This window comes from Watersipora subatra, chromosome 9, assembly GCF_963576615.1.
Source record: "Watersipora subatra chromosome 9, tzWatSuba1.1, whole genome shotgun sequence".
In the NCBI taxonomy this organism is placed as follows: Eukaryota; Metazoa; Bryozoa; class Gymnolaemata; order Cheilostomatida; family Watersiporidae; genus Watersipora; species Watersipora subatra.
The window spans coordinates 42,444,981-42,470,675 of record NC_088716.1 but is presented as its reverse complement, the minus strand read 5'-3'; the positions used below and the strand labels follow the sequence as shown (position 1 = coordinate 42,470,675).

Here is a 25,695-nt window from a genome sequence, read left to right as displayed (position 1 = left end):
ATGAAAGAAATATCTTTCGCAGAAAGGTACGCAAAATCATAACTATTTAGAGATTTTTTGGAAATGGGATTGCCTTTATGTCACGTCAACCCCTTTTTATAATGTGGCATCATCTCAATACTTTATCAATTGCATTTCTACCAGCTGGTCACTATGGTTTATTGAAGATATCTGGAGGTATTTCTCTCTACCAATAGTAGTAGCTGCTGCTGTTCTATTCTTGTTAAAGGATGACCCAGCACCCATTAATGGTATCTATCAGCAAAAAGGCAAATTCTACTACCTCAAAGTTAGTTCACTCACTCACTATCTTTGCTCAAAGTTTTGAAGAAGTCATTACATTGCAGATGTTTATTTTAAATTCTTTCCGGAATAATTTACAATCATTCTGCATGCTGGTGCACCAGTAGAAGTACATGTGAATGATCAATACCAATTATTGTTGTTATAACAAATTAGCCGACTATTGCTTGATTAACTGAAAACATGATATAAGTAGCACTTAATTTCCACTTTGTTTTTTTTTTCATCCAAAGCTTATACGTAACTATGTGTGAAATACATGTAGTTTAATACTGCTGAATGACCGGAGTTGCACGAATAATAAAAAACAGCTTATAACCGGTAACAGGTAATGTAGTTGACTCTGTAATTAGCCAATGGCAAAATTAGCAAAATTTGAGTAACTTTAGCTACCAACTTGAGCTTGTCTAAATCTTTACTATACTAAGAGCCCTGAAACCAGGCAGCTACCTTGCCATAGCAGGGAATGATTTTGCCTATAATCCTTACGGGTCATGATCTCTCACGCAATCAATCAGGATCTTCAAGTGTGCTAGTAGTAACCAATAGTATTTTTGCAAGCACTTCAAGAATGTGTATTTTAATCGATGTAATGAGTATGACTACAGTTATTCTCTTGTAAAGCAATGTAGCCGCTTGGCCTGGGGGATAGCACGTCTGTTTGCAGACCTGGAGGATGCTAGTTCAAATCCAGTGCGAAGAGGGTTTTTCGTTCCTAGAACTTTATCGTTATAACTGCACATACGGATGACTAATAACATACATTGAGTTTTATATTTATAGATAGACTAGCTTTTCTACCCGGCGTTGCCCGGATATTAAAAATCAGCTTATAAACAATGAGAGATAATGAGAGTTACTCGCCACTTATTATTAGCCTGGCACATTGTCAATGGATAATTTGAGTAAGCGTACTAATAAGAGCTACCGCTTCTCATGAAGTGATGCCATTACTTTGTGTCATGACGGAGAGCGGTAGCGTATTTGCTTCTATATAGTGACATATATCGCCTAATGAATCCATCAACCTTGTGTGGCTGAATTGGTAAGGCATCGGAATGGTGAACTGGAGAGTCTGAGATCAAATCTTTTGCAATATGGATTCTTTATTCCAAGACTTTAATAGCTATAGCTGGAACTACACACAAACTTTGAGAAATATATATACTAGCTGTTCTACCCGGCGTTGCCCGGTCATTAAAAATGAGCTTATAAACAATGAGAGGTAACGAGAGTTGCTTGCTATTAGCCTGGCACACTGCTAATGAATAATTTGAGAAAGCTTACTAATAAGAGCTACTGCTTCTCATGATGTTACGCCATCACATTACGTTTTGAGGGAGACCAGTAGCGTATTTGCTCCTATATAGTGACATATATCGCCAATTGCATTCATCAAGCTCGTGTGGCTGAATTGGTAATGCATCGTACTGGTGAACCGGAGGGTCTAAAATCAAATCTTCTACGATACGGGTTATTTATTCCAAGATTTTAATAGCTATAGCTGGAACTACACACATACAGACAAACTTTGAGAAGTATATATAGATTCACCATGAAAGGAAAGCTTGCTGTAATTGTAACTATTATATATCTACACTCGTATCTTGATTTATGTCCATCTCGACATACAGATTTATCAACATAAGATGTACAATTTAAAGGTTGACTTGCAACAAAATTCTCATTACAGTTATTTAATATCAAAAGATTCACCATGTCTTACTCTGTTGTGTTGTAGGTGCCAAATATATGGAAATGTGATTAAAAGCTCAAAAACGAAAAGCCGCCGTAGATTGGAATCTCTTTATTTCTCTGACATAGTCATGATAGTTTGGTTATTGTTTTGTCGTGTGATGTTCTTACGTAAACTGAAACGCCAATAAAAAGCTCAATATAAACTTATCGTAGTACTAGTTTATGACAAACCCTTCGGGTTTTACCGAAGACCCCGTATCAAATATAGATGCTCGCTACTTTACAGTTTTGTTTCGGCTTGAACTAATCGTCAAGTCGTAATCTGATCATGGTGACCCAATACTTCGAAAATAATTTTTGCAACACTTTTCGATTATCACAGGTGACCAACAGGCTCGTCATGATTATCAAACAATGATATGCACTCCTTCGAGCTAAGGTTAAAAAGTTTAACGAATTTTTACGGTAAGTTATAAGATATCCGTGCTAAAAGTGACAGCATTACAATGACGATAAAACAGACATGTAAGAACAATGGACATGGTTTTATTGAATGCGTGAAGTATATTTGTGAAAATATTTCGACGAATAAGGTTGCATGAAAGTGTAAACAGAAACCATCTACCACAACTACGTCACATTTGAGCCGTTTTGGAAAGAGAATCCAAACTACGGCGGTCTCGTGTGGCTGCGATTAACTGTTCATTTTTTAGCTTTTAAGAGCTTGTAATCACATTCCCACATATTTTGCACCTATAACACAACAGAGTAAGACATAGTGAATCTTTTGATATCAAATAACTGTAATGTGAATTTTGTTGCAAGTCAACTTTTAATCAAATACTTGTTTGGGATTCAAAATAACTTCTGACATATGATGTCAAGTATTTGGATTTACATAGTAAAATTGAAATAACTGGCCAAATCTGAAGGTAATAGATTTCTTTTACGGCTATAAATAATCATAAAAAGTAATTATCGTTGTTTTTAGGTATTGAAATGTATTAAATAAAGAAAAATGTACTAATATATGAACATTTCATCAAACTTAAGATGGTTGTAATGTAAGGAGTGAATATCAAGTTAGTTTAACTTTGTATGTCAAGGTTTGACTGTACCTTGTTGAACGCTATATTGGAAGTGCAAAGTTGTAATGGACCTAAGTGTACCCATTCACTGCTGTCTGTAATTATGAGCAGCATTATATCACCACTGCTATGGTTGGAAGGTCAGCTAAGTATGTAATTACACGGTTTCACATTGTCTTCTTATCAAACTCGTTTCGATAAAAAAACATGTCCATGCAAAATTTCTCATTTGTGAGGGCACTAAAAATATGAGAATAACCTTATAATTTTGTAAGTTTTTATCATAGACATTTATATTAAGTGTTTCGTAGTCAGCAGTGAAGTCCCAGCGCTCAGCAGCATTTGAGTGCATCATTGTGTAAGGGCAGAGGAAAACAAACTCATTATGAATTTTGAGGTGAATAAAAATATAGAAGTATAATTGCTGTATTAAGCCGGTAAAACACTCGTGTCATATCTCATACAATGACAATGTACTTGCTGTAGTTGCACTGTAAGACAACCAATCTATATAAATCTTAATCTTTGTATTTTGTTTGTTTTCTGTTCATCATGTGTCAGTTATAGCCATTAAAATCTTCGAACAAAAATTTTTTTATAATGGGTTTGAACTTGCCACATTCAAATCACAAGTCCACAAACGTGCATGCGTAATCACTAGGCTAAGCTATTCTTAGCTAAGCCAACACTCTTACCTTATCTATCTCTTACCTTATCGCGATTGCACACGCTAAATAGGCACTTTTTATAATTAATTAATATTGCCTTTAGTTATTTTTAGAAATTTTTTTAAAAGCTAATTTTTTATCATTACCTTTATTTTTTTAATTTGTAGTTTGTTATTTTTAAAAAAAACTTTAAGAGCTTATTTTTTAACATTACCAATTTTTTTAATTTGTTATTTTTATATGTGACGTTTGAATTTCAAATTTCACGACACCATCAATTTCTGGTTATTCTTAAGGCATTTGCTAAAATGCTAAAAGCTGAAAACTTTTCACATTCGGTCAGGCACAGTACTCTCGTGCGCTTCACTGCTATTCGTTTGCACCGGTATCGAGAGGCACCAGTATCATCCATCAAAACTTTAAATACAACAAGCTTTTGCTGCAACAGTAACCTTTTTTATACGCAGAAGTTTGTTATTATTAATTCAACTTATTTATGATTTTTATTTTGTTTTCTCAGTACATATTAATTGTATCATTTTTCATTGTAATTTCATTATAGTAAAACAGACTTTATCTAGCCATTACTTTCTAATTATTTCACATTTAAACATTTTTAGTCATTTAATTTTTTCTCTTAAATTATTTGAAATGCACAGAACTTTTTTGTCATGATATGGAGTTTAATAGTTAGAATAGTAACTGTTGTTACACGTTAAATAAAAATAGATTTTCTATGTTAAGACTTTTTATTACCTGTGCAAGTAGTGAAGATATATAGATAATTTGAAATGTGTAACAGACTGTTTTTATAAAAATGTTCTGTTTTAGAACATTGAGTCAACATTAGCTATATTTTGTAGTATCTACTCTTCTGGTTAATCTACAAATTACGGTCCCTAAGGAAGAAGAATTCAAGCGACAGCGGAGAAGTTGCTGGCTATGGGGTCAGCTCAAAGAGTTCTGTTGCTGAAATGGAAAGAGCACAAATGCTGCCAGATGAAAGGGCTCACCCTATGGTAATAATATTGTGTATACTATGGTATAGTAGACACTCTTTTAATGCATACTTCCTATAACGTAAGTTCTTCATAATGTAAAGAATTTATGTCAAGTTTGTGCTTCACACTACGTAAAATTTCACATAACGTAAAGTGTCAAGTCGGCGCAAGTTCTCAAATTTGATTGAATCATGCGCATCTTGTGGTTAGCCCTAAAAATATCGCTTTCTCTCTTTCCGCACTTGACTGAGAAAACAACGTATACATTATTGCCATTATACATACTAGCACCATGGCAGTATAGTTCACAATGAGAAAGTGTCAGGTATATCGGTAAAGCGCGGATAACAAGTGCAATTATTTGGTGCAGCTGTTAGAGTGTCGGTCTACCGATCTGAATGTCACATGTTTGACCGTCGTCGAAAGCTATATTTTATCATAACCTTGAACCTTTTTGACGGATAGATGGATGGACAGATAGACTATGCTCTTATTATATTAACGTTATAGTTTTGTATGACTATTTTAAACGTTTGAAACATTTTTATTGTTTTCCTTTTGCAAAATAGACCTTACCGTCTAGAACAATGTCTCGACGCAAATTGACATTAAAGTTGTGCATTCTCCATAACTCATAGTAACATTATTCCAACCAGGAACCAAATCAAAGTGATAGAAACACGGAGAAAAGTTGTCGATACAAACCAATAATAATTCAATTCAAATGCCGTCATTAAACTAAAACGTTTAGTCTTTTTCTTTTTTGAAGGACCAAAAGAGTAAGTTTAGGATGATCTTGGAACTGATCAGGTAATTTACATGTATTTTACTGTTCGTATAACATAAAATACTTATGTTCTGGGAACGTAATCGTTTCCGGAACGGATTGTACGTGATAGGAGCGTCTACTGTAATAACACTTGCATACGATGCCTGATTTATTTGAGTGCCGATGAGATTGCCTTGTTTGGCTGTATGTGTCTGTCTACCTAGTCATGTGACATTTAACAATTATTCACTAATCTATCATGTGTGGGTTACTAGGTGAGTGCCCAGCGCTGCATAGGTAATAGAATAATTATCCAATGTGTTTGAGTAACTTACCTGGTAAGCTAGTAACTTGCGCTAGTAAAATCTTAACCATAGTAAAAGCTGAGTCAGAAGCCAGCTTAATAAATGTTACTTTAAGCATAATGATCACGCATGCTATTATTTTCTGAAGCTTGTTAAACATGCCTATTTCAACTGATGTAATTATTATGTGCACTATTGTTAATCGCTACGGCCATTTGGATACATGTCCATTAGTTTGACTTTTCTGTCTTCACACCTGAAGGTTGTGAGTTCAAATTTTAGTCGAGGCAGATTTTTTGTTCCTAAGACTATTACTATATCTTGACAGACAAATAAAAGACGACAGATAGAAACACTGAGATTTATACATAGATATAGATTATATATCATTGTCATATACTGTGGAGCCTTGCCATACCATTTCAATTTGTTCCAGCGTTGGCATCGTAAGGCAAATGTTGTATAGAGCAGTATCGAAACCCATAGTAATTATCTAATGTAAACACCCCCTACTAAAAGCATCTAAATTCTATATAAGTACTGTACATATTAAAAAATTAGTTACAAAATAATATGTTAACCTTAGTAGTTATAGTTACAGTAACTTTTGTGTATTTAGTGATTATGATCTGCAATAAAATGTAACATTACAATGTACTGTTCGGAGTACGTAGCATAGGGAGTTTTTACATTCAAGGCATATCGGCATCTTCGTTATTTCGACGTATTCAGCGCACCAACTGCCAAATTTTAATTTCGAGAGAAAGTTTTATTAATATCGTATGGCCAAAAATGTCATATGGTGAGGATGAAAAACCATTGTGTGGGACATCGTAAGGCGAAAAAATCGTATAACAGAGTCATTGTTATTGTCATCGCCAAACCCAAGGGCGTACTGTACATGATTAATTTGACTATCATAGCAACCAAACCGTCTGCGTGTTTCCAGTATAGTAGAGAATTTATCCATCGGCCGGGTCATTAATACACATTACTTTGAATAAACCATGATTTGTCCTTATAAGCCTATACAAAATTTTAATCTATTATATTATTATTTTCATTTATGGTATACACATTTATTATAATCTAGCCCCAAGATATGTCACAAATGATTTACTCTTGTTGCAAAAAGAACATTTCATGACTTATTGCAAGTCTACATCATATTCCGGCATATCTTATCCTAACGAATGATCTTTCTGGGACAAATCTTTGCATCTTTTTACTTTACCTATGATAAACTGTTATTTTATGTCAATTAAAGGTTTTAAGGTCTCTCATGGCTTGTGTCCTCGTTTTTCACAGGACAGTTACAAGTTTTCAACTCATTTCAACTTACACTTACATGGTATGAAAAAAAATGCATACAGCATCTAACAATTATTTTGAAATATCATTGCCAGCTGCTTTAACAATCTTCCACCTAATATCCATTCTTTTAGTAGAGAAAGGCATTTTAAACACTATTTGTCAAACCATTTATTCGATTTTAGTAGCTAACTGTTGCCCTTCTTTCCTTTTATGTTATATTATTGATGTATGGCAAAATTAAAAAAAAAATCTATTTAAAATGAAATTATTGCCAAAAAATTAATATTATTAGTTATAACAGGGGTGTCCAAACTTTTTGCAAAGGGGGCCAGAATTGGTGTGTTTAAAATTTAGGGCCAACCTTCGCAGACATTTTTTACATATAACAGCAATTAATTCAAATAAACTTTACCGGGCCAATCTGTGTTTCATAGTTGATTTTTGATTTTCATTTCAGCTATCTTAAGCATGTGTTTTGGTTCGCTTGAAACATGCATATCAAAATTGCATTGAGATTATAGTTGAAATTTACTAATCACTTGACTTTTTAACACAATTTTTTTGTAGCAGTTCAACGGAAGTAATTGTACGCCTGGGTACAAATTAAATTTGAAACATAAAAAGGTTTTTATGTATCTCATTATGGCAGTTTAATATTTATAGAATTCTTAAACAATTTATTAACCCTTTGATCCCTGATCGTTTTTGTCAGTGCATGTCAGTAACCTTAAGCAATCTGTCCAACGATCCAAACTTTTTAAACTTTTATTTAATATAACTAAACATGCTCATAATACAATGATATTTGGTAAAAAATTAGTAAAAAGGTCGAGCAACCTGTTGTATGAATGAGTACACTTACGTGTATTGATGGGGAGAAGAACAAGAAGAGTCTCTGTCTTTCTTACACTTCGTTATATTCTCCCGATACTGCCATATACTACCTAATCTACTAGCTTTACCAACTAGTTTTATCCAGCTTTATTCACTCACCGTAATTGCCAAGACCACCTGTACTGCTTGTGAGCCAAGATCACCTGTGAGCTCAGAGGCCAATATAGCCTGAGCCTAACAAATTCCTTAATACAACACGACCCACGCTAAATGTCATCAAACAGAAAAAACAGTGCGTCACCATTATTCGGGCCAAAACTATAAAAGTTCGTACGATTAAAAAATACTCGTGAAAACGTTTACAGTAGCATCATATCCATTGAGCACATGTTCATCATCATTTCATGACTCAAAACATAGTGGAAAATTATAGCTAGTATCATAAAATTTGTTATTTGCATCACAATCGTTTATGACCTATTAACAAATGAGTCATATCAATGTTTTTCGCGATACCTAATAAAATTTGTTATTAAATCAAAGGAATTAAAGATATTTGAAAACTGTTACAAATGGATGAGACGTTTCTGGTCAAACATCCTGTACAAGTAGTAATCTGCTTGGTTTACGTTCTTACATACGTGCTTTTGTAAATAAAGCCATGTGAATTCCGGCCGTTAGGGATTTTGACACACACTACACAATGCCGGAAAATCGGCCGTTAAGGTTCAAAGGGTTAATTCTACAGGCGGGCCAGACGTTATTGATTTTATGACAGAGGCTGCGGGCCAGAGGAAAATTGACCCCGAGCTGCAATTGGCCCACGGGTCGGGCTTTGAACATGTCTGAGTTATAAATATATTATAGGAGTTTGATGATAAACCGAAAAAAATGTTTTTTTCAGCAGAGATTTCATGTTTTAAATTAGATGGACAACTAGTTACAGACATACAATGTATATTCTCTTCAGGCAGTAGATGCAGTCTACTTCTGTTCATCTAATGCTGATGGTTGGTACCTAGTTACTGCTACTGCGAGACGCCAAGGAGGCATGATTCAAGTGCTGACATATCTTAGGGTGAGTCTACAAGAAGCTCTCATGTAGCTAAGGATGAGATCTTTCATTAGTTGTTCGACATGAGACACGTAACTACATGTGTGACCAATCTATAGGCTTTGTTGGCATGGTAGTGGAAGAACAAATGTAACTTGTATCACACATTATCGCTCTTGTTCACTAGTAGAGATGTTTGAGATACATTGGTTACTTGATCAACCGGCAACAGTAATCTTCTCTTCAAACCTTAACCTACCGTAAAACCTTCATTTGAATGGCATGGCGCTCTATTTTTCAACCCTTGGAGTTGCGCTTTATTAGAGGTGGTGTTCAAGTAAAGGGTGGTGTTGTATTTTTCAAACACTTCATCGTAATATTGAAAAGACAAATTTAACTCTTTCACGGGTGAATAAATCCAAGGACGCCTATATTTTGCACTTTACTTCGGGTGAAGCGACATTAACCTTTTGGGTGGAGCGACATTAAGCCTCCGAGTGGAGTGACATTAAGCCTTTTGGTGGAATAAATTTGCTAACTTAACTCCAACTTGTAGATCTCTAAATAAATATGCCCGGGGAAACTGATGCATGTTTCTACCAGTTGACATCTCTAATTGCTTACAATTAGCCTACGACCAGCTTATATATCATTTTCCATATTAAATTTGAAGGCATGTTTTCATCTTATAACTATATTTATCATTGTTGCATAAAAGCTTATTGCACTCATTGATATGTTTGCCAAAGTTACGAAGAGTTACAAACGTGGATCCGTTGTATGCCAAGTTCATATTATCGCTATGATGCTATCAAATAATATGCTATAAATCTGTAAATTCATAACTCATATAATAAAAATGATCTATCAAATGTTACAAATATATATTCAAGAACAAGTGACGTAAACAAACCATATTTATAATACATTCAAAAACAAAAATTAACATTTTAAAACAAATATTAGTTTGTTTGTTCTGCCAGTTGCGTTCTGATTGTCGTTTTCGTTTGGAACCATTCCATATTCTCCTGGCTGTTCAATACCTTTCACAGTGTCTTCTGACCTCAACTTTTCTTCTGCGCAGCTGAGCTAGTTAATGTTAGCGTCCAAACAATTTTTAGCTAAGTAAAACTTTTTATGCGATGCCATTTTGAATAAAAACTTTTAGCGTCACTAAAGAGGAACCGCGTGTAATTAAAATAGCCTCAAAATATGTAGTAGCACAGATTCCATCGTATGTGCGAAAACTTCTTTCACATATATCGAAGTATCAAGACCGCATTAAAATAGGAACTACTATTAGCCTGTACAGTTTTATTTGCGTTTACATTACATTTATTTACAGTAATTATTTCTGTGGTATTGCATTCAGAGTTTTAACGAAAAAGTCGTCAATACTTGCAGTTGGAAAACCAGCTTCGATACGATCAGAAACAATTAATGAATTAATTTTTATTGATGTAATCGAGTCATTATTAGTACAATTTTATGGACACTTTTTTATTGATCACTTGATATTATGGGTTCGTAAAGATCCTGTTCGTAAAGATAACAATGTCAAATACACTGTAGAAGTGACGTTCAAATAGCAGTGATGTGCAATTAAAGGGTAGCGCTCTATGTTTCAACCCCTCTCCTATAGTGGTGCTCAAATAAGATGGCGTTCAAATACAAGTGTTACAGTATATTTAAAACTACTTTTATTCTCAATTTCAACTAGAAATTGTTTTACTTTTTCATCAGTTTCTTTTTTGTTGTATTGCTATTTTCATCATTAGCTTTATGTTAGCGGAGATCAATAACAATAGAGAGCAACTCCAAAGGTTAAAGAGGGTGCTGCTTCAATGAAAAACAGCACATTTTTAGACACAGCAATCGTTTCTTTTTGTACTAATTTGTTATCACTCTTTGGCAAAAGTTTATTATTTACTCATAATTCTCAAAAGTTGCTGCCATGAACTTTAGTTAACTTTGTTATGCTAGTAGTAGTGCTGAAGACAACTTTTAGCATTTATCGCTGTGATAATGTCGGTATGATCTGCTACTAAAGTAGTGTGCAATGAAAATAAATAAAACATTTATATTGTTGTAGGACATATCTAAACATAGGTGTATTAACTGGCTTTGTTCTAATACTCACTGGATAAATGTCACTATCTGTAAAAATTGTCCGACTGCCAGATCATATTATTGAATACACAGCAGGTTACTAATCTCAGTATTTTTATTTCAGGTCGTTTGTTTTCATTTTGGCTAAACCTACCTAGATTAGTTTGGCAGAAGCATATAATTAGAGTTGCTGATGGTTTTTGTAGCCACCTATAAATACCATTGTATATGTTCTTGGTTCTTTTTCTCTATTCATGTTTCATTTCAAGGTCATATTATTTTGCTTCGAGTTGGTGTTTGATATTACTTTCGCTAGCATGGCATAGATATTTTCTAGATTCCTGAATTAGGCTTGTTTGAACTGCCCCTCCACCCGCGCACTCTAGCTCCTCAGTCTGAACCTATGGCTTTCGCCGCTGCTGGTCTCTCAATATCAGTTGTAGAACCAATGAAACGCTGGAAGATCACTTTTGATGGATCCTTGAAGTAAGTTGTAAATATAGTTTGTAAAAGAAAGCTATCATAGTTTTGTTACACTAGGAAAGCAGCGATTAGCTAATACAGTGGATCCTCGGGTTACAATGTCTGTTATACGATTACTTTGCCCCACACAGTGGAACACGAGGGTTTTCCATCTTCGCCATACAAATCCTATTTCGCCATACTAATTCAACTAAAGATTTGGCAGTTGGTGTGCTTATCACATCGAAATAACAAAAATGCCGATATGCTGCTCACCGGAAACCTTCCTACAGCGCCTTCCTATTACCGATTTCTCTCAGTTCAGCATTCCTCGTGCGGAAAACGGCAATATTTTCCCTTTGAAAACCAGTAGCAAACTTGAAGTTGCGATTCTTTCGAACAGAGGCTCAGGGATCAGAATATTTTTCTTAATCTGCTAAAAAGTCTACTTCATTAGAATTAAACAGAACATTTTTGGGAACAGCATCGCTTGGGCTTTTTTGTCGAATTAGGTGGAGAATGGTTTTAATGAGGTCAGCTAAAAGCTATAGTGAAAATGAAGCTGGAAACCGATAGGTGATAAAATTTTAACGATGAAAAAGTTGAAGTTCAGTAAAATAATTAAAACTACATACTAAAACTTCCGTTTAAAGTGTGTGTTTAGTAAGCTAAATTCATTTAAGTTAAATTCGAAGTTGTAAGTTTGTCTCGAAGGTAAGAAGTCTCTATGGTACGTACTGCTGCTACTGCATATACAGATTGTACCTGGTAATGTTACATTTTATTGCAGACCATAACCACTAAATACGCTAAAGTTACTGTAGGTAACTATAGTTACTAAGGTTAATCTACTATTTTGTTACTAATTTTTTATAGGTACTTATAAAATTTTGATAATTTTTACCAGGGGATAATTGCATTTTATAATTAGTATGGGTTTCTATAACACCCCTCTATATGACATTTCCACTTTACGATGCCAATCCTGGAATGGATTAAAATCGATGGTGAGGGCATGCTGTATTGTACATTACCCTAGGACACTTATATTTCGCTAGTATTTAGTTTCGTGAGTAGCATACAGAGTAAAATTTTACTGCAACTTAATTTCGCAGCTCTGATGAGTGCGAAAATATAGTGATATGAAAATAAATGCAGTGGAACAAAAATAATTAGATTCCTCAGGTTCAGTTCACCGCAGACCTGTATTCACTGATTGCAAGTTGGGGCGGCTAATGTTAGGCGATTAGTTATGAACACCTTGGGGTGTTGAGGGGGCGGTATAAGCCCCCAACAGGTTTTTCTTATGTAGGGCCTCAGCCGGACCTTTTGTGTGAAGTTTTAAAAAATTTTATCGGAAAGTATCAACATTTTTCTATTTTTTGAGAATTTTTTTGTTTTAGGTGATGTCACTGACGAGACGTTTTTAAATTAAAATAGGCAAAACTTGACCGCAGTTAAAACGCTCAGAAAAAAGACATCTTTTTCTTTTGAGCGTTTTAACAAAGATCAAATGTGCTGATTTTATTTTAAGTTCAGACGGAGGTTTCCACGCTTTCGATGGGACATGGCCAAGCAGATGTTTGGTAGAATTTGATATTTTGCAAACCTTTATAAAGGTCGTTAACAAGAATATTTTGCAACTGATGATGATAATAATGACGCCTAAGAACTACTAAAAGTTGATGTTTGTCTCTATGGCTTCGAATAAAGTGATATTTTACAGCAATAAAAACTGTCTCCATAGCCGTTGGGCAAATAACTTTTCGAATAAAGGATGTTGAGGTCGAGTTATCTGAAGCAATTTATCATTGCGTGGGAACGGACCAAACAAATCCGTTCGAGTTAACCTTGTGCTTGAGATGAAATGTTACATTTTGTCCGAGGGCGAGTTATCCGAGTTTGACTGTACTTAGCCGCTGAAAGTTCCTAAAAAGTTGGGACCGCTCAGCCGGCCAGCCACCCCAGGGAATACGGGCCTGGTTCGATAAGAAAAAAATTTCAATTTGATACTAGTTTGTAGTTGTGAATCGCAGGTAGAATGGTGTGGGCGAGGTCGATAATGCAATTTGATCGCTTGCTGCCATTTGTTTCTTAGACTATCAATGAACAAAGCTATTTAATTTTGCGTTTTCGCTCATTCGTTATGATAGTTTAGTTTCGCACATGAAATTTTTGCGAGAGGATGACTCCGCGAAAACGCGAAAGTTAGATGAGGCGAATACATAATTGTCCTAGGGTAGGTAATGTTTATTTATAAACCAACGATTTATAAATCATCAGTGTGAAGGTCAATATTTGTATCGAGTGAATGTTCTTACGTCTGGTACAGTAGTATGTCGGGATTATCTTTGCGGCAATTATTCATAGACTATGTACCCTGTAAAGTGTAGACCAATAGCATATCTGAGGAAAGGTAAATGTGTCTGCAAACATTGCAGTTGTCAAACTTTCCTGACATTTCGTCATGCATCCGCAACAGTCTGTGCAATGTGCATCACTTCGTCGATGGTGATTGTCTATTGCGAATTGCTTAATCTATATTTCCTTCCATTATAGTTGCTGCGTGACTAGCATTTCAATGTTTTAGCCACCACACTCTGTAATGAGAATGCCATGTTGCGGACTATTCACTGGTGTAAACTCAGCTGGGTTTGTGATAGTATGAACAAAGTTATCACAGACAATCACTGATGTAGTGTGCAATTGCTGCCAATACAATGTGTAACAGGTTTTAAATGAAATACTGTTTAGATATCATTTCTACACTCTTAAACTAAACACACAAGTACAGCCTTAACACTTGTTTTGCATGACAAGGGTGTCACTAGTTTAGTTGTTAGTGAAACGCCTAAAAATGAAGGTTCCTGTTTAGCCATTTCTACTTTGAGAGTGCTTTCAGATTCCATATGCACATCCTTCCCAATTTTAGGCACATTACAGTAGTTTTTATCTCATTGGGGTGCATGAGATATCATGATAAAAGAGTTGTGTCAGGGCTGTTGATAGTGCATTTGTAGCGATGCATCATCAAAACCTCTGGCTTATGTTCAAAAATATTGTTGTATGTTTTAGACCACAATAATCAAATTCTATATGACAAATATGTTCAGTTACTGTTGGAGATGCTTTATTGGATTGATTTGCAGATAAATCAATAGAGCTATTACTGTATCATGTCAGTCGCATATTTCTGAGCGGCATTTAGAGGATAACTCCTAGTTTATGGATATGCAAAGAACTAATGAATGATTATCATTCACCCAAATGCAAAATAGATAACTGTCAGATATTTTGTCATGTCTACGGAATTCGAAAACACAAAAAAGTTATTTATTAATATGTACACTCTGTTTGCCTTCTGGGTAGCTGTAAATTATAGCTCTACCTTTCTGCTTTTCTAGCATTTTTTCAGAGTTGAGCTAGCATCAGACGATATAATAATCTAAGCCAAATGTCGATTTTTTTCCATCAATGCGACTGATCTGTTGCTCACATGTAGTCGCTCATCACGAAATATCTAGGTAACTCTTAGTATCGTGGATTTGCATTGATTTCATTTGTCTACATGTGGTTTCATTCGACTTTGTGCATAAATAATTACTCTACATTGTTTGTCAATTTTATTGGTTATTGTGATCCAGGATACAAATTGTATAAAAAATCTGACAAGCCTTTAACCAGATGATGGGATGCCAACTATTCAAATATAATCCTAGTAAACCAACTAAATTTCACTGGTTTTCAGATATTACTTGTTTAGTTCATTGCTTTAAACACAGATGTTTCTTATTGGGCATTCTTAAAGGTTGGCTTGCAACAAAATTCACATTACAGTTATTTGATATCAAAAGATTCGCCATGTCTTACTCTGTTGTGTTGTAGATGCAAAATATGTAGAAAGGTGATTACAAGCTCTTAAAAGCTCAAAAACGAACAGAAAATTGCAGCCACACGAGACCGCTGTAGTTTGGATTCCCTTTCCAAAACGGCTCAAATGTGATGTAGTTGTGAAAGATGGTTTCTGTTTACACTTTCATGCAACCTTATTTGTCGAAATGTTTTCACAAATATACTTCACGCATTCAATAAAACTATGTCTATTGTTCTTACGCGTCTGTTTTATCGTCATCGTAATGCTGTCACTTTTAGCAGTGATATCTTATAACTTACCGTAAAAATTCGTTTCATTTTTTAGCCTTAGCTTGAAGGAGTACATATCATTGTCTGATAATCATGACGAGCCTGTTGGTCACCTGTGATAATCGAAAAGTGCTGCAAAAGTTATTTGCGAAGTATTGGGTCACATGATCAGATTACGACTTGCCGATTAAACCAGGCCGAAACAAAACTGTAAAGTAGCGAGCATCTATATTTGATACGGGGTCTTCAGTAAAACCCGAGGTGTTTGTCATTAACTAGTACTAAGATAAGTTTTACATTGAGCTTTGTATTGGCCTTTCAATTCACGTGAGAACATACGTGACAAGGCGATAACCAAATTTCGTGGTTACGTCATCGAAATAAAGAGATTCCAATCTACGGCGGCTTTTCGTTTTTGAGCTGTTAAGAGCTTGTAATCACATTTCCACATATTTGGCACTTACAACACAGCAGAGTAAGACATGGTAAATCTTTTGATACCAAATAACTGTAATGTGAATTTTGTTGCAAGTCAACCTGTAGGTTTTGTTTTTTCTCTTTCCCATGTGTTATATTTCTTTTCTTTAACTCATCCGGTAACTTTTTCTGCCTCATTCGTATGTAAAAGAAGCTGCACTCTACTCAAGTGTGACAACAATTACTCTTGTCTAAGATAAATGCCTTTACTTCATATTTGATACCAACTGCATGTTATGCACTGTAGGCACACTGGCACCAAAAAGGAGCATAGAGTTAAGTTCAACTTAGACTGGACTTCCTCCGGACCCTTTTTTGACTTTGATGTTCACATGAACCCTTGGGTTACATGCGATTCGATGGCTCGCGAGACATGGACAAGGGACTGGTTCAAGCTCCTCCAGACGTATGTTCCTACTCAGCTTTCTTGTGCCAATATTAGTTACCATAGTTACCATGTTTATTAGTTACCATGGTTATGACTAGTTTGTTGGATTCATTGTGTAGTTTTTTTTACTACATAACAAACTAGATTTGTTAATAGTATTCTGAGACCGAATTCATAAAAGCTGAATTCATAAAAGCTGAATTTATAAAAGCTACTGTTTGAGGTCTAATCTCATATTGGCGAGTACTTAGTAGTGTGTAATGATTCGCTGCCTATTCAAATTTTTAAATCAACAGCTGCAATCATGCACTGTTTTGTCGACGACCATTTAGGAATGGAGTTGTCAGCCCATTGCACAATTTGCAACCACGGTGTACTAAAAAGTTAGTATGCTTATGGAATGGCATGATTGCAAATTCGTTTTGGGTTTTTATGAACAGGAAATCTTACCCGAGTGAAACTATATGCATTGTTTTCCCAGACTTATCGTTGTTACTAACTGATAGGAAATCTAAATGGTAGGTTATCTAGCAGAAGTGTTTATTCTGTTACCATGGCCATAATATATAACCACACTAGCGGATTTTATGGAATCAGATGGTAAAAGGTAGCTCTTAACTCTCTCTGTTTTGGAATTCATTGTTGATAACCTTAGTCTATATATATATACGTATATTTTTCAAAGTATGTTTATGTCTGTATGACGTATGTCTGTCTGCATTCCCGCTATGGCTATTATTAGAACAGCCTAGCTGGGCAACAATGCTGACGCAATGTCATTGTCTACCAGCATTTGAAGCTTACTAACTAGGTTAGTGGAATTTTCCATTGGCAATGTGCCAGGCCACTTGGCAATGGCCTGCCACTTGCTAGAGAGTTGCCTGCCAGCAAGTAGTAAGCAAATCTCATCACTTCTCATTGTTTATAAGCTGATTTTTAATACCCGCATCGCCGGGAGGCACAGCTAGTCTTGCTATATTGTTCACTTATCCTATGAAATTTGTTAACTATTGGGATCCTACTAAAACGTAATTATTATTTGTCTCACCAATTTTAAAAGGTACATTAAATTTTTTGTGATTTGAGGTGACTTGACATTTTGTAGGCGGCACCAAACACACCATGAGCAGTTTGGTCATCTCACTGGTAGTGTTGAGGTCAAATATGAGGACCATGATGAGGCATTTACTGTGGAGCTGCATGGACTGAGAGATCATTCATATGGTAGGTGGGCAGGGAATTCAGTCACGCAAGCGCAGACAATGGAATAAATACAATATATATTCTGGAATTTATCAAACGAAAATAAAAGTGTCCTAACTGAGTTGCTGCAATATGATGATGTGCATTATTCTGTTTCAGTTTGTCACATTGTTAGTTGTTTTCACCTGATTTGCTCATTTCAGGTAACATCAGGGAGTGGCAGGACTTGTTCAGGTATGCATTACAGTACGTGCATCTTGAGAATGGAACCAACATCGCTGTAGGACTAATTTGCATGCCAAAGCTTCTGTCCAGGTGAATAAATCATCCTGTGAACTGACTGAAATCTCAGATATGGTGATTTGCTGCACTATTCATTTCGTGAATACTTGTTGTTCTGAAACTAGTATTATATGAATATTACTAGACTATAATGAACATATTATAAGTTAGATTTAACAGGATGTTATAGTATGTAACTTTCAGTCTATAAGGGAAAAAATTGAAAGTTGTGTATTTTAATCAAAAAGGTATTTTAGAGAACCCCATTTTCGCACGTTATATTTCTATTTTTGTTTTTAGAGATTTATTCCTGGCATTGTCTAACAGTTACATTGTAGTTGTCTGTTTAGTTGTTGCAAATAGTTGCAGGGTAATCATGGACTCCAAATTTTGTAAAGGGTAAAGTGTGTCTGCTTTTAAATTGCAGATTTCCTTTTGGAGATTACCTAAGTTAGTTCTTTATCACATCATCATCTACCCCTTTACAGTAACTACACACCCTCTACCCGATAACATTATTAATGTATTTAAAACGCTAAACATTTGGAATAAAAACAGTATTTAATTGAATCTATACACTTGCTAATGCCTGTACGGGTAGGAGCCAATAGTATACAAACTACTACTGTCAAACTTACATAAAAAAAATTTTTTATTCAGACTTCCGTTTCTTATGGTAAAATCGTCAAAATAAAGAACACTACTCGTTTCAATTTGTTGCAAGGTAGAAAAGCATACCAGAACTCCTTAAAAATAGAATTAACCCTTTGATGGGTAAATTTATTTTCAGTTTTTCTTCTCTGTGAATGAAATATTTTTGAGAAAATTATCGATGTTTTACACTCAATATTGTGGGCATAACTCACAAATGGTTTGTTGGATTTATATGAACCCAAAATAAAAAGTTGTCAGTAGAAAATTCTCTACAAAAAGGTACTAATAATGACTTGATTATATCCAATGTCCATTATTTTTTTCATTGTTTCTGCTGTGGTTGCCGTAGTTTTAGTGAAGAGTGCCGAGAAGATCGCTTGTCAGATTAATCAGAACTATGCTCTGATTCAAAATCAAATTCAAATCAGAACTATGCTTTGATTTCAAGTCACTCAAGTCTATATCTGAGCCACTTTAAAAGCTTAGATGCACAATTAGAATGCTTTTAGGGAACATATATATCTTTTTAGCATCAGGATCCACCATTGTTAAGGCATATCATAAATCCATTTTCTAACTCCATTATTTTTCGGTTTTTATCACTTATAAGTTTTTTTAAAACTTTGGAAGCCACACAATGGAAATAACTAACAATTTTATCATTCTTATATGTTTACCCAAATAGTCCTTTGCTTAACTCAGTCTGATACATTGATGTGTATGAAAAGCAGTTTTTTTAAAAATGCGTGCGCTGGTCACATCAATGTCGCCCTGGCCATGGAAGAGTGCAAAATTTAGGCGACATAAATTCACGTGTCAAAAGATTAAAGCATATGTACATGCATTATGTAAAACTACATAATATGCTAATTGTAAAACTGAATTATATGTGAAAAAATAATTAAATAAACCAATAATTGATTTAAAGCAGTGTTTAATGTTACTTTACCCAAGAAACTCCAAAATGGACACGCAGGCTCGGAGATGCCTTGGTTCAGATTTAGAGGTGGTGATTAAGAGGCAGTTTTAACTAGCTTTTCTTAGATATGTATAGCATCATTTTTAACTTTATTCTAGAATTCTCTTTTATTTATGAAATTGCAAAATCTCGAGAAATTTCCAACTTCACCTATTAAACAGTTATTTCAGGTATTAAGTCAAATATCTGCTAGAATTTTATGTCCTATATTGACAAATTCATATGTTGAACAGTCGTAAATAGATCAATACAATGTGAAGAGTGGTACTGTTATATTTCTTTTTATGATTATTTATCATGGAACTTCTAAGTAAATATGATATAATGCTAGCTGTGTTCATTTAATAAGTATAGTTTTGAATTCAGTCCGTTGCATTCAAATCACAGATAATTTCAAAAAAATAATAATTTTTGTTATTATTCTACTCTTATAAAATTGTGTTTTCATGTGGTTCTCTTTTATTTTTTGTCAGGATCACCATGGGCTATGTTATATCACCGAGTGGTAAAATCAACTCTGTTTCTTGGACAGACTTTGAGCTCTACAAATGGGGAGATGATGGCAGTCCTCCCAGCAAGATGGAGTTCTCATTTGCTGCGGGTTTGTTGATCTATTTGAGCGATTAGCTCAATATCTTTTTCATAATAATAGTCTTATGTTTTCCATAATAATAATAATCTTTCAGATAAAACAGCTCTTAGTACATGTCTGTTCGTTTGCTAATCCAAATATTTACACCAAGTCAGTTTTATCTCTGAACATTTTTTCTGTACAGCTGGGTCATCGAACATACATTGAAATCTCGGTTTTTGAACCTAATCCATTTCAGAGGGTTGTTCAAAAATTGAGTGGTTCGAGATCTGAAACAATTATTCCCATTAGAATTAATATATATGTATGTAAATTTTAATCCATTCCAAGCCGAGCAAACAACTTTGGTAAAGTATTTTTTTAACATTTACACCATAAACTGTACTGTATACTACATACTATAAATAGAAACGGGTAGATATAGCTCGTGTTCATTTTTAATAAAATATTTTCTATCTATGATGATGGAAAAAGAAAACAAAAACCAAAAATATCGTATGTTTTGCTCTTAAAATACCAAAAATATTCTAGGTTAAGATACAATATCAGAAATTGATAATGAAACAGCAAAAAGTGCAACAGATCAATTACATCAGAAATCGTGTGAAAGAGAAAATATAAACAGCAATGGCACGTTTACTTTACATCTTTGAAGGAGAATCCTCTTCCAAAACAATTTAGGGTAACTCGACTGGAGGAGTTGTCTCTCTAGCAAATCTCTTCGGTAGAGGGACGTCGTCCCAGATGGTTCCTTCCTTTTTCTAAAGAATTTATGAAGCGTAACTTGCTTCTCTCTCAGTTAACGAATGTTTCCATGCTGTTTCCGGAGCTGTTCCGAACGTTTAATTCTAATGCGTGTGCTCCGGTTTGGTCGAGAACCGAATTTATGTTCGAGATCCGAGACGAGCAAATCTCAATATTTTTGATTGAAAACCGAATTAGTCGAGAACCGAAGCGTTTGAGAACCGAGGTTCCACTGTACTTGTATATGTAAAACTTTCACCGGCAGCCAAGTGTAGAGTGTTTGACAGGCTAATCACTGCTCAAGCCTTTTGTCTGTATGGCTTATGCTCAGCATTCGTCTCGTGTCTTTGCAACTTTTATTTTGGTCTAGGAAGTATAACAAGGTTGAGTACACTATTACATATGTAGTATAGAACTAAATCATTTCTATTCACCAACTCCCAATAAAGTCAACTATCTATATTTACACGGTTTATTACTTTCACTGATGGAATAATAAACTTTCATGATAGGACAATGGCTATGTAGTTTTCCTTCATCTCATTCCTATTTAGTTGGCATTCACCCAGAGAACTTATGGAAAATATGTTTGCAGGTGGTAAAACTTACCATATGACATGTGAGGTCCTGTGTTTGCAGGTGGTGAAACTTATCATATGACATGTGTGGTCATGTGTTTGCAGGTGGTGAAACTTACCATATGACGTGTGAGGTCGTGTGTTCCCCGGTCTTCTACATGAGGGATAGGAAACAAGATGGTAGCTGGGATATAGACGGTGTAGACTGTCACTCAGATGCCGGGCATGGCAGCAGAGTCTATGAGCGGATGTGCACATTCACAGTCAATGGAGTGAAGGGTACAGGGATCAGTGAATGGTGTTACGAGTGAGTAGTTGTCACGCTTATGTAAGGAGGGCAACTCCTTGTTTTAAAACAGATGGATTTGGCATTCCTTTTAGGCATTACGCTTGGTAACATTGTTAGCCCGAAAATGGCTGCAGTGAAGCTATTCGCTTATCCTTGTCAGCAGTTTGTGGAATATTTCAGTTTATATGAAAATTACCAGCCGAAAACATGATTGTTTGACAAATGATCCATAATGTAAGTGTAGCGATAGTATCGTATAACTCATAGTGATTCGCTTATTATTATATAGTGATTATATAGTGATTCGCTTATAGTATAACTCATAGTGATTTGGTTCAAAATCCATCAAGCGCTATAGCTGTTACAACTTTGCTTTAAGGCTGCTTTGGTGTAATATCCAAATAAGCATTTAAATTTTACTCTGTAAAAATCTGTAGTCAACCCAATGCTACCCACCATCATGACCTCGTATTCAGTTGAGTGAAACCAAATTCCACTTTTGCCATAACTTTTCTTTTATGAAGTCTACGTTTGACAGAACTTTGACAAAATTTTTGCTACACACTGTTTACACGGTAAACAGAGGTATCACATGGTTTGACAACTTGATTTCATCATGAAAGCTGATCAGACTGTGGTGGGACTACTCCCATGCCCCGAAAGCACTGCCTTAGCACCTCATGTTCGATACAAGTTGGTTATTAGCGGTGACTTGATGAGCTAGCGAAGTTCTTGACGCCTATGCATCAGATTAATTCTGGGCAATGCTAGCGTGCAACAACTTATAGTTTTGGAAAAACATCACATATTTTATTCATCAGGTCTCCTCTACACCCAAACCGTCAGCATTCACAGGGTCTCCTAGCATTCATATAGGTATATCTTGAGAAAGCATCAAGTGTTTAAGGGGCGTCTGCAAGGCAGTTTGTACCTTTTGTTCAAATCTTGCTACACACTGGTTACACGGTAAACAGAGGTCTCGTATGGTTTTTTTCTCAAATTATTCGCCATCTGAAATTAATACTTGGTAAGTTTCCTGGCTGCTTAGTGTAAACTAGCCACATCAAATACCCTTTTTATTGTTCATGTCTGGTGTCATTGTTTGAAAGCTGTGATGAGCGACTGATCACATGTTATATATTTTTGAATGGTTTAATGTAATTAGCTTTTATTTTGCTGGCAGAATGCATAATAATATTGAGTATTTCATTCCTACCATTCCTATTATTGACGTTTAACTTTTTCTATTAAAACAATTATAGATAACACAGGTGCTGCCCTTGACAGTGAACTAGAAACATCCATTGCAAGAAGATATTATTTTATACTTTAAAAACCTCATTGAAGTTGTAAAATTTGTTGGTGATAACTAGAATACCCATAGATATAGTAAACCCTTACTATATCTATGAGAATACCCATAGATATAGTAAACCCTTACTATATCTATGGGAATACCCATGAACTTCAATTCATGTGAAAATTTTGAACAAGAATTACCCTGAGGTTCAAGCGCCGTGAAAGGCAATGCTAGGGTCACCAAAGGTGTCCTATCCTAAATAATGTGTCATACCCTAGGACACTTATATTTCGCTAGTATTTAGTTTCGTGAGTAGCATACAGAGTAAAATTTCACTGCAACTTAATTTCGCAGCTCTGATGAGTGCGAAAATATAGTGATGTGAAAATAAATGCACTGGAACAAACATAATTAGATTCCTCATGTTCAGTTCACCGCAGGCCTGTATTCACTGATTGCAAGTTGGGGCGGCTAATGTTAGGCGACTAGTTATGAACACCTGAGGGTGTTGAGGGGGCGGTGTAAGCCCCCAACAGGTTTTTCTTATGTAGGGCCTCAGCCGGGCCTCTCGTGTGAAGTTTTAAAAATTTTTATTGGAAAGTATCAACATTTTTCTATTTTTTGAGATTTGTTTTGTTTTAGGTGATGTGACTGACGAGACATTTTTAAATTAAAATAGGCAAAACTTGACCGCAGTTAAAACGCTCAGAAAGAAGGCATCTTTTTCTTTTGAGCGTTTTAACAAAGATCAATTTTACCGATTTTATTTTAAGTTCATACGGAAGTTTCCACGCTTTCGATGGGACATGGCCAAGCGAATGTTTGGTAAAACTTGATATTTTGCAAACCTTTATAAAGGTCGTTAACAAAAATATTTTGCCACTGATGATAATAATAATAATGACGCCTAAGAACTACTAAAAGTTGATGTTTGTCTCTATGGCTTCGAATAAAGTGATATTCTACAACGATAAAAACCGTCTCCATAGCCGTTGGGCAAATAACTTTTTGAATAAATGATGTTGAGGTCGAGTTATCTGAAGCAATTTATCATTGCGTGGGAACGGACCAAACAAATCCGTTCGAGTTAATCTTGTGTTTGAGATGAAATGTTACATTTTATCCGAGGGCGGGTTATCCGAGTTTGACTGTACTTAGCCGCAGAAAGTTCCTAAAAGGTTGGGACGGCTCAGCCGGCCAGCTGCCCCAGGGAATACGGGCCTGGTTCACCGATAAGAAAAAAAATTCAATTTGGGACTAGTTTGTAATTGTGAACCGCAGGTAGAATGGTGTGGGCCAGGTCGATAATGCAATTTGATCGCTTGCTGCCAATTGTTTCTTGGACTATTAATGAACAAAGCTATTTAATTTCGCATTTTCGCTCGTTCGTTATGATAGTTTAGTTTCGCGCATGAAATTTTCGCGAGAGGATGACTCCGCGAAAACGCAAAAGTTAGATGCGGCGAATACATAAGTGTCCTAGGGTATTAGTAGCATGCTATGCTATCAGATGCCTTGTGTATAGTTCATATAAAGTACAAAATTGACTTAATTACTTTGCAACTGTACTATTTTTTAAACTTGTATCTTGTATTTTAATAATCACCCAACTGTATATAAATTCTATGATCGCTTATCTGTAGTGATGCTAGCTGTAAGAATTATATACAAACTGCATTTATCAAATGCTGACATCATAGTATAAGGAGTGTACGCACAACATGCTCTGTTGGTCATCGTTTCATATTTTCAGGCAGTCAGTGCAATTATGAAAACTAGCAATATGGCTACCGAAATTGAATCACTAAATATTACAACATTTGAATCCGTTTGGTAAAGTCAACTCTGATAGACAGAGATATGCAATAGGTGTGCTGCACGATTGCATTCAACAGTATACAGTATAAATTGTGTTTGTCTCTTTCACTAGGAATATAGAAAGGCATCAGGTGGACTCGGCAGAGCCGTAGTAGTGATTAGACATCTCCATGGTAACCACAAGCTGCCACACATCAACATGGCAGCTACGAGCCTCTATACATCATACTATCATTCTGCTATCCTTAATTATTCATGCATGATTCCGTTTTATTACATTTTTGACACAGAAATTTTTTGTAAATGTAATTTATTTTCTTTATTTTTAAGTAGTTTTTGATATGCATTTAGACATAACGACACTGTAACGATTTTCAAAGATCATTTTCTTATTAAATTGTTTTGACTAACCGTTGGACTTCAAATAAATAATAACAACAATAAACATGATGAAAATAATAAATAATAGTGAAGGTCTAGTGAAGGCGTGTGGGTTATCTTTCTATGTAGTAGGCTATCCTCACATAACATTAGGTTTTCCTGTGGAAAAGGCATTATGGGGCATTGCAGTCTAGAATAAATACAGATATTTAAGAAATAGCAAAAATAAAGTTCAAATGGCATCATTGCATATCATAAATTT

General features: G+C 35.2%; 1 protein-coding gene across 1 annotated transcript; it reads left to right on the top strand.

The window, feature by feature from the left end:
* On the top strand, nt 1-25,306 carry LOC137405084 (uncharacterized). The gene is made up of 11 exons (XM_068091310.1): nt 1-26; nt 145-289; nt 4,621-4,776; nt 8,951-9,058; nt 11,481-11,629; nt 16,473-16,631; nt 17,719-17,837; nt 18,020-18,131; nt 20,205-20,332; nt 21,751-21,952; nt 25,165-25,306. The coding sequence occupies exons 1-11, from the start codon at nt 1-3 to the stop codon at nt 25,202-25,204; spliced, it is 1,344 nt and encodes a 447-aa protein (XP_067947411.1). The 3' UTR covers nt 25,205-25,306.
* The last annotated feature ends 389 nt before the right edge of the window (nt 25,307-25,695 follow it).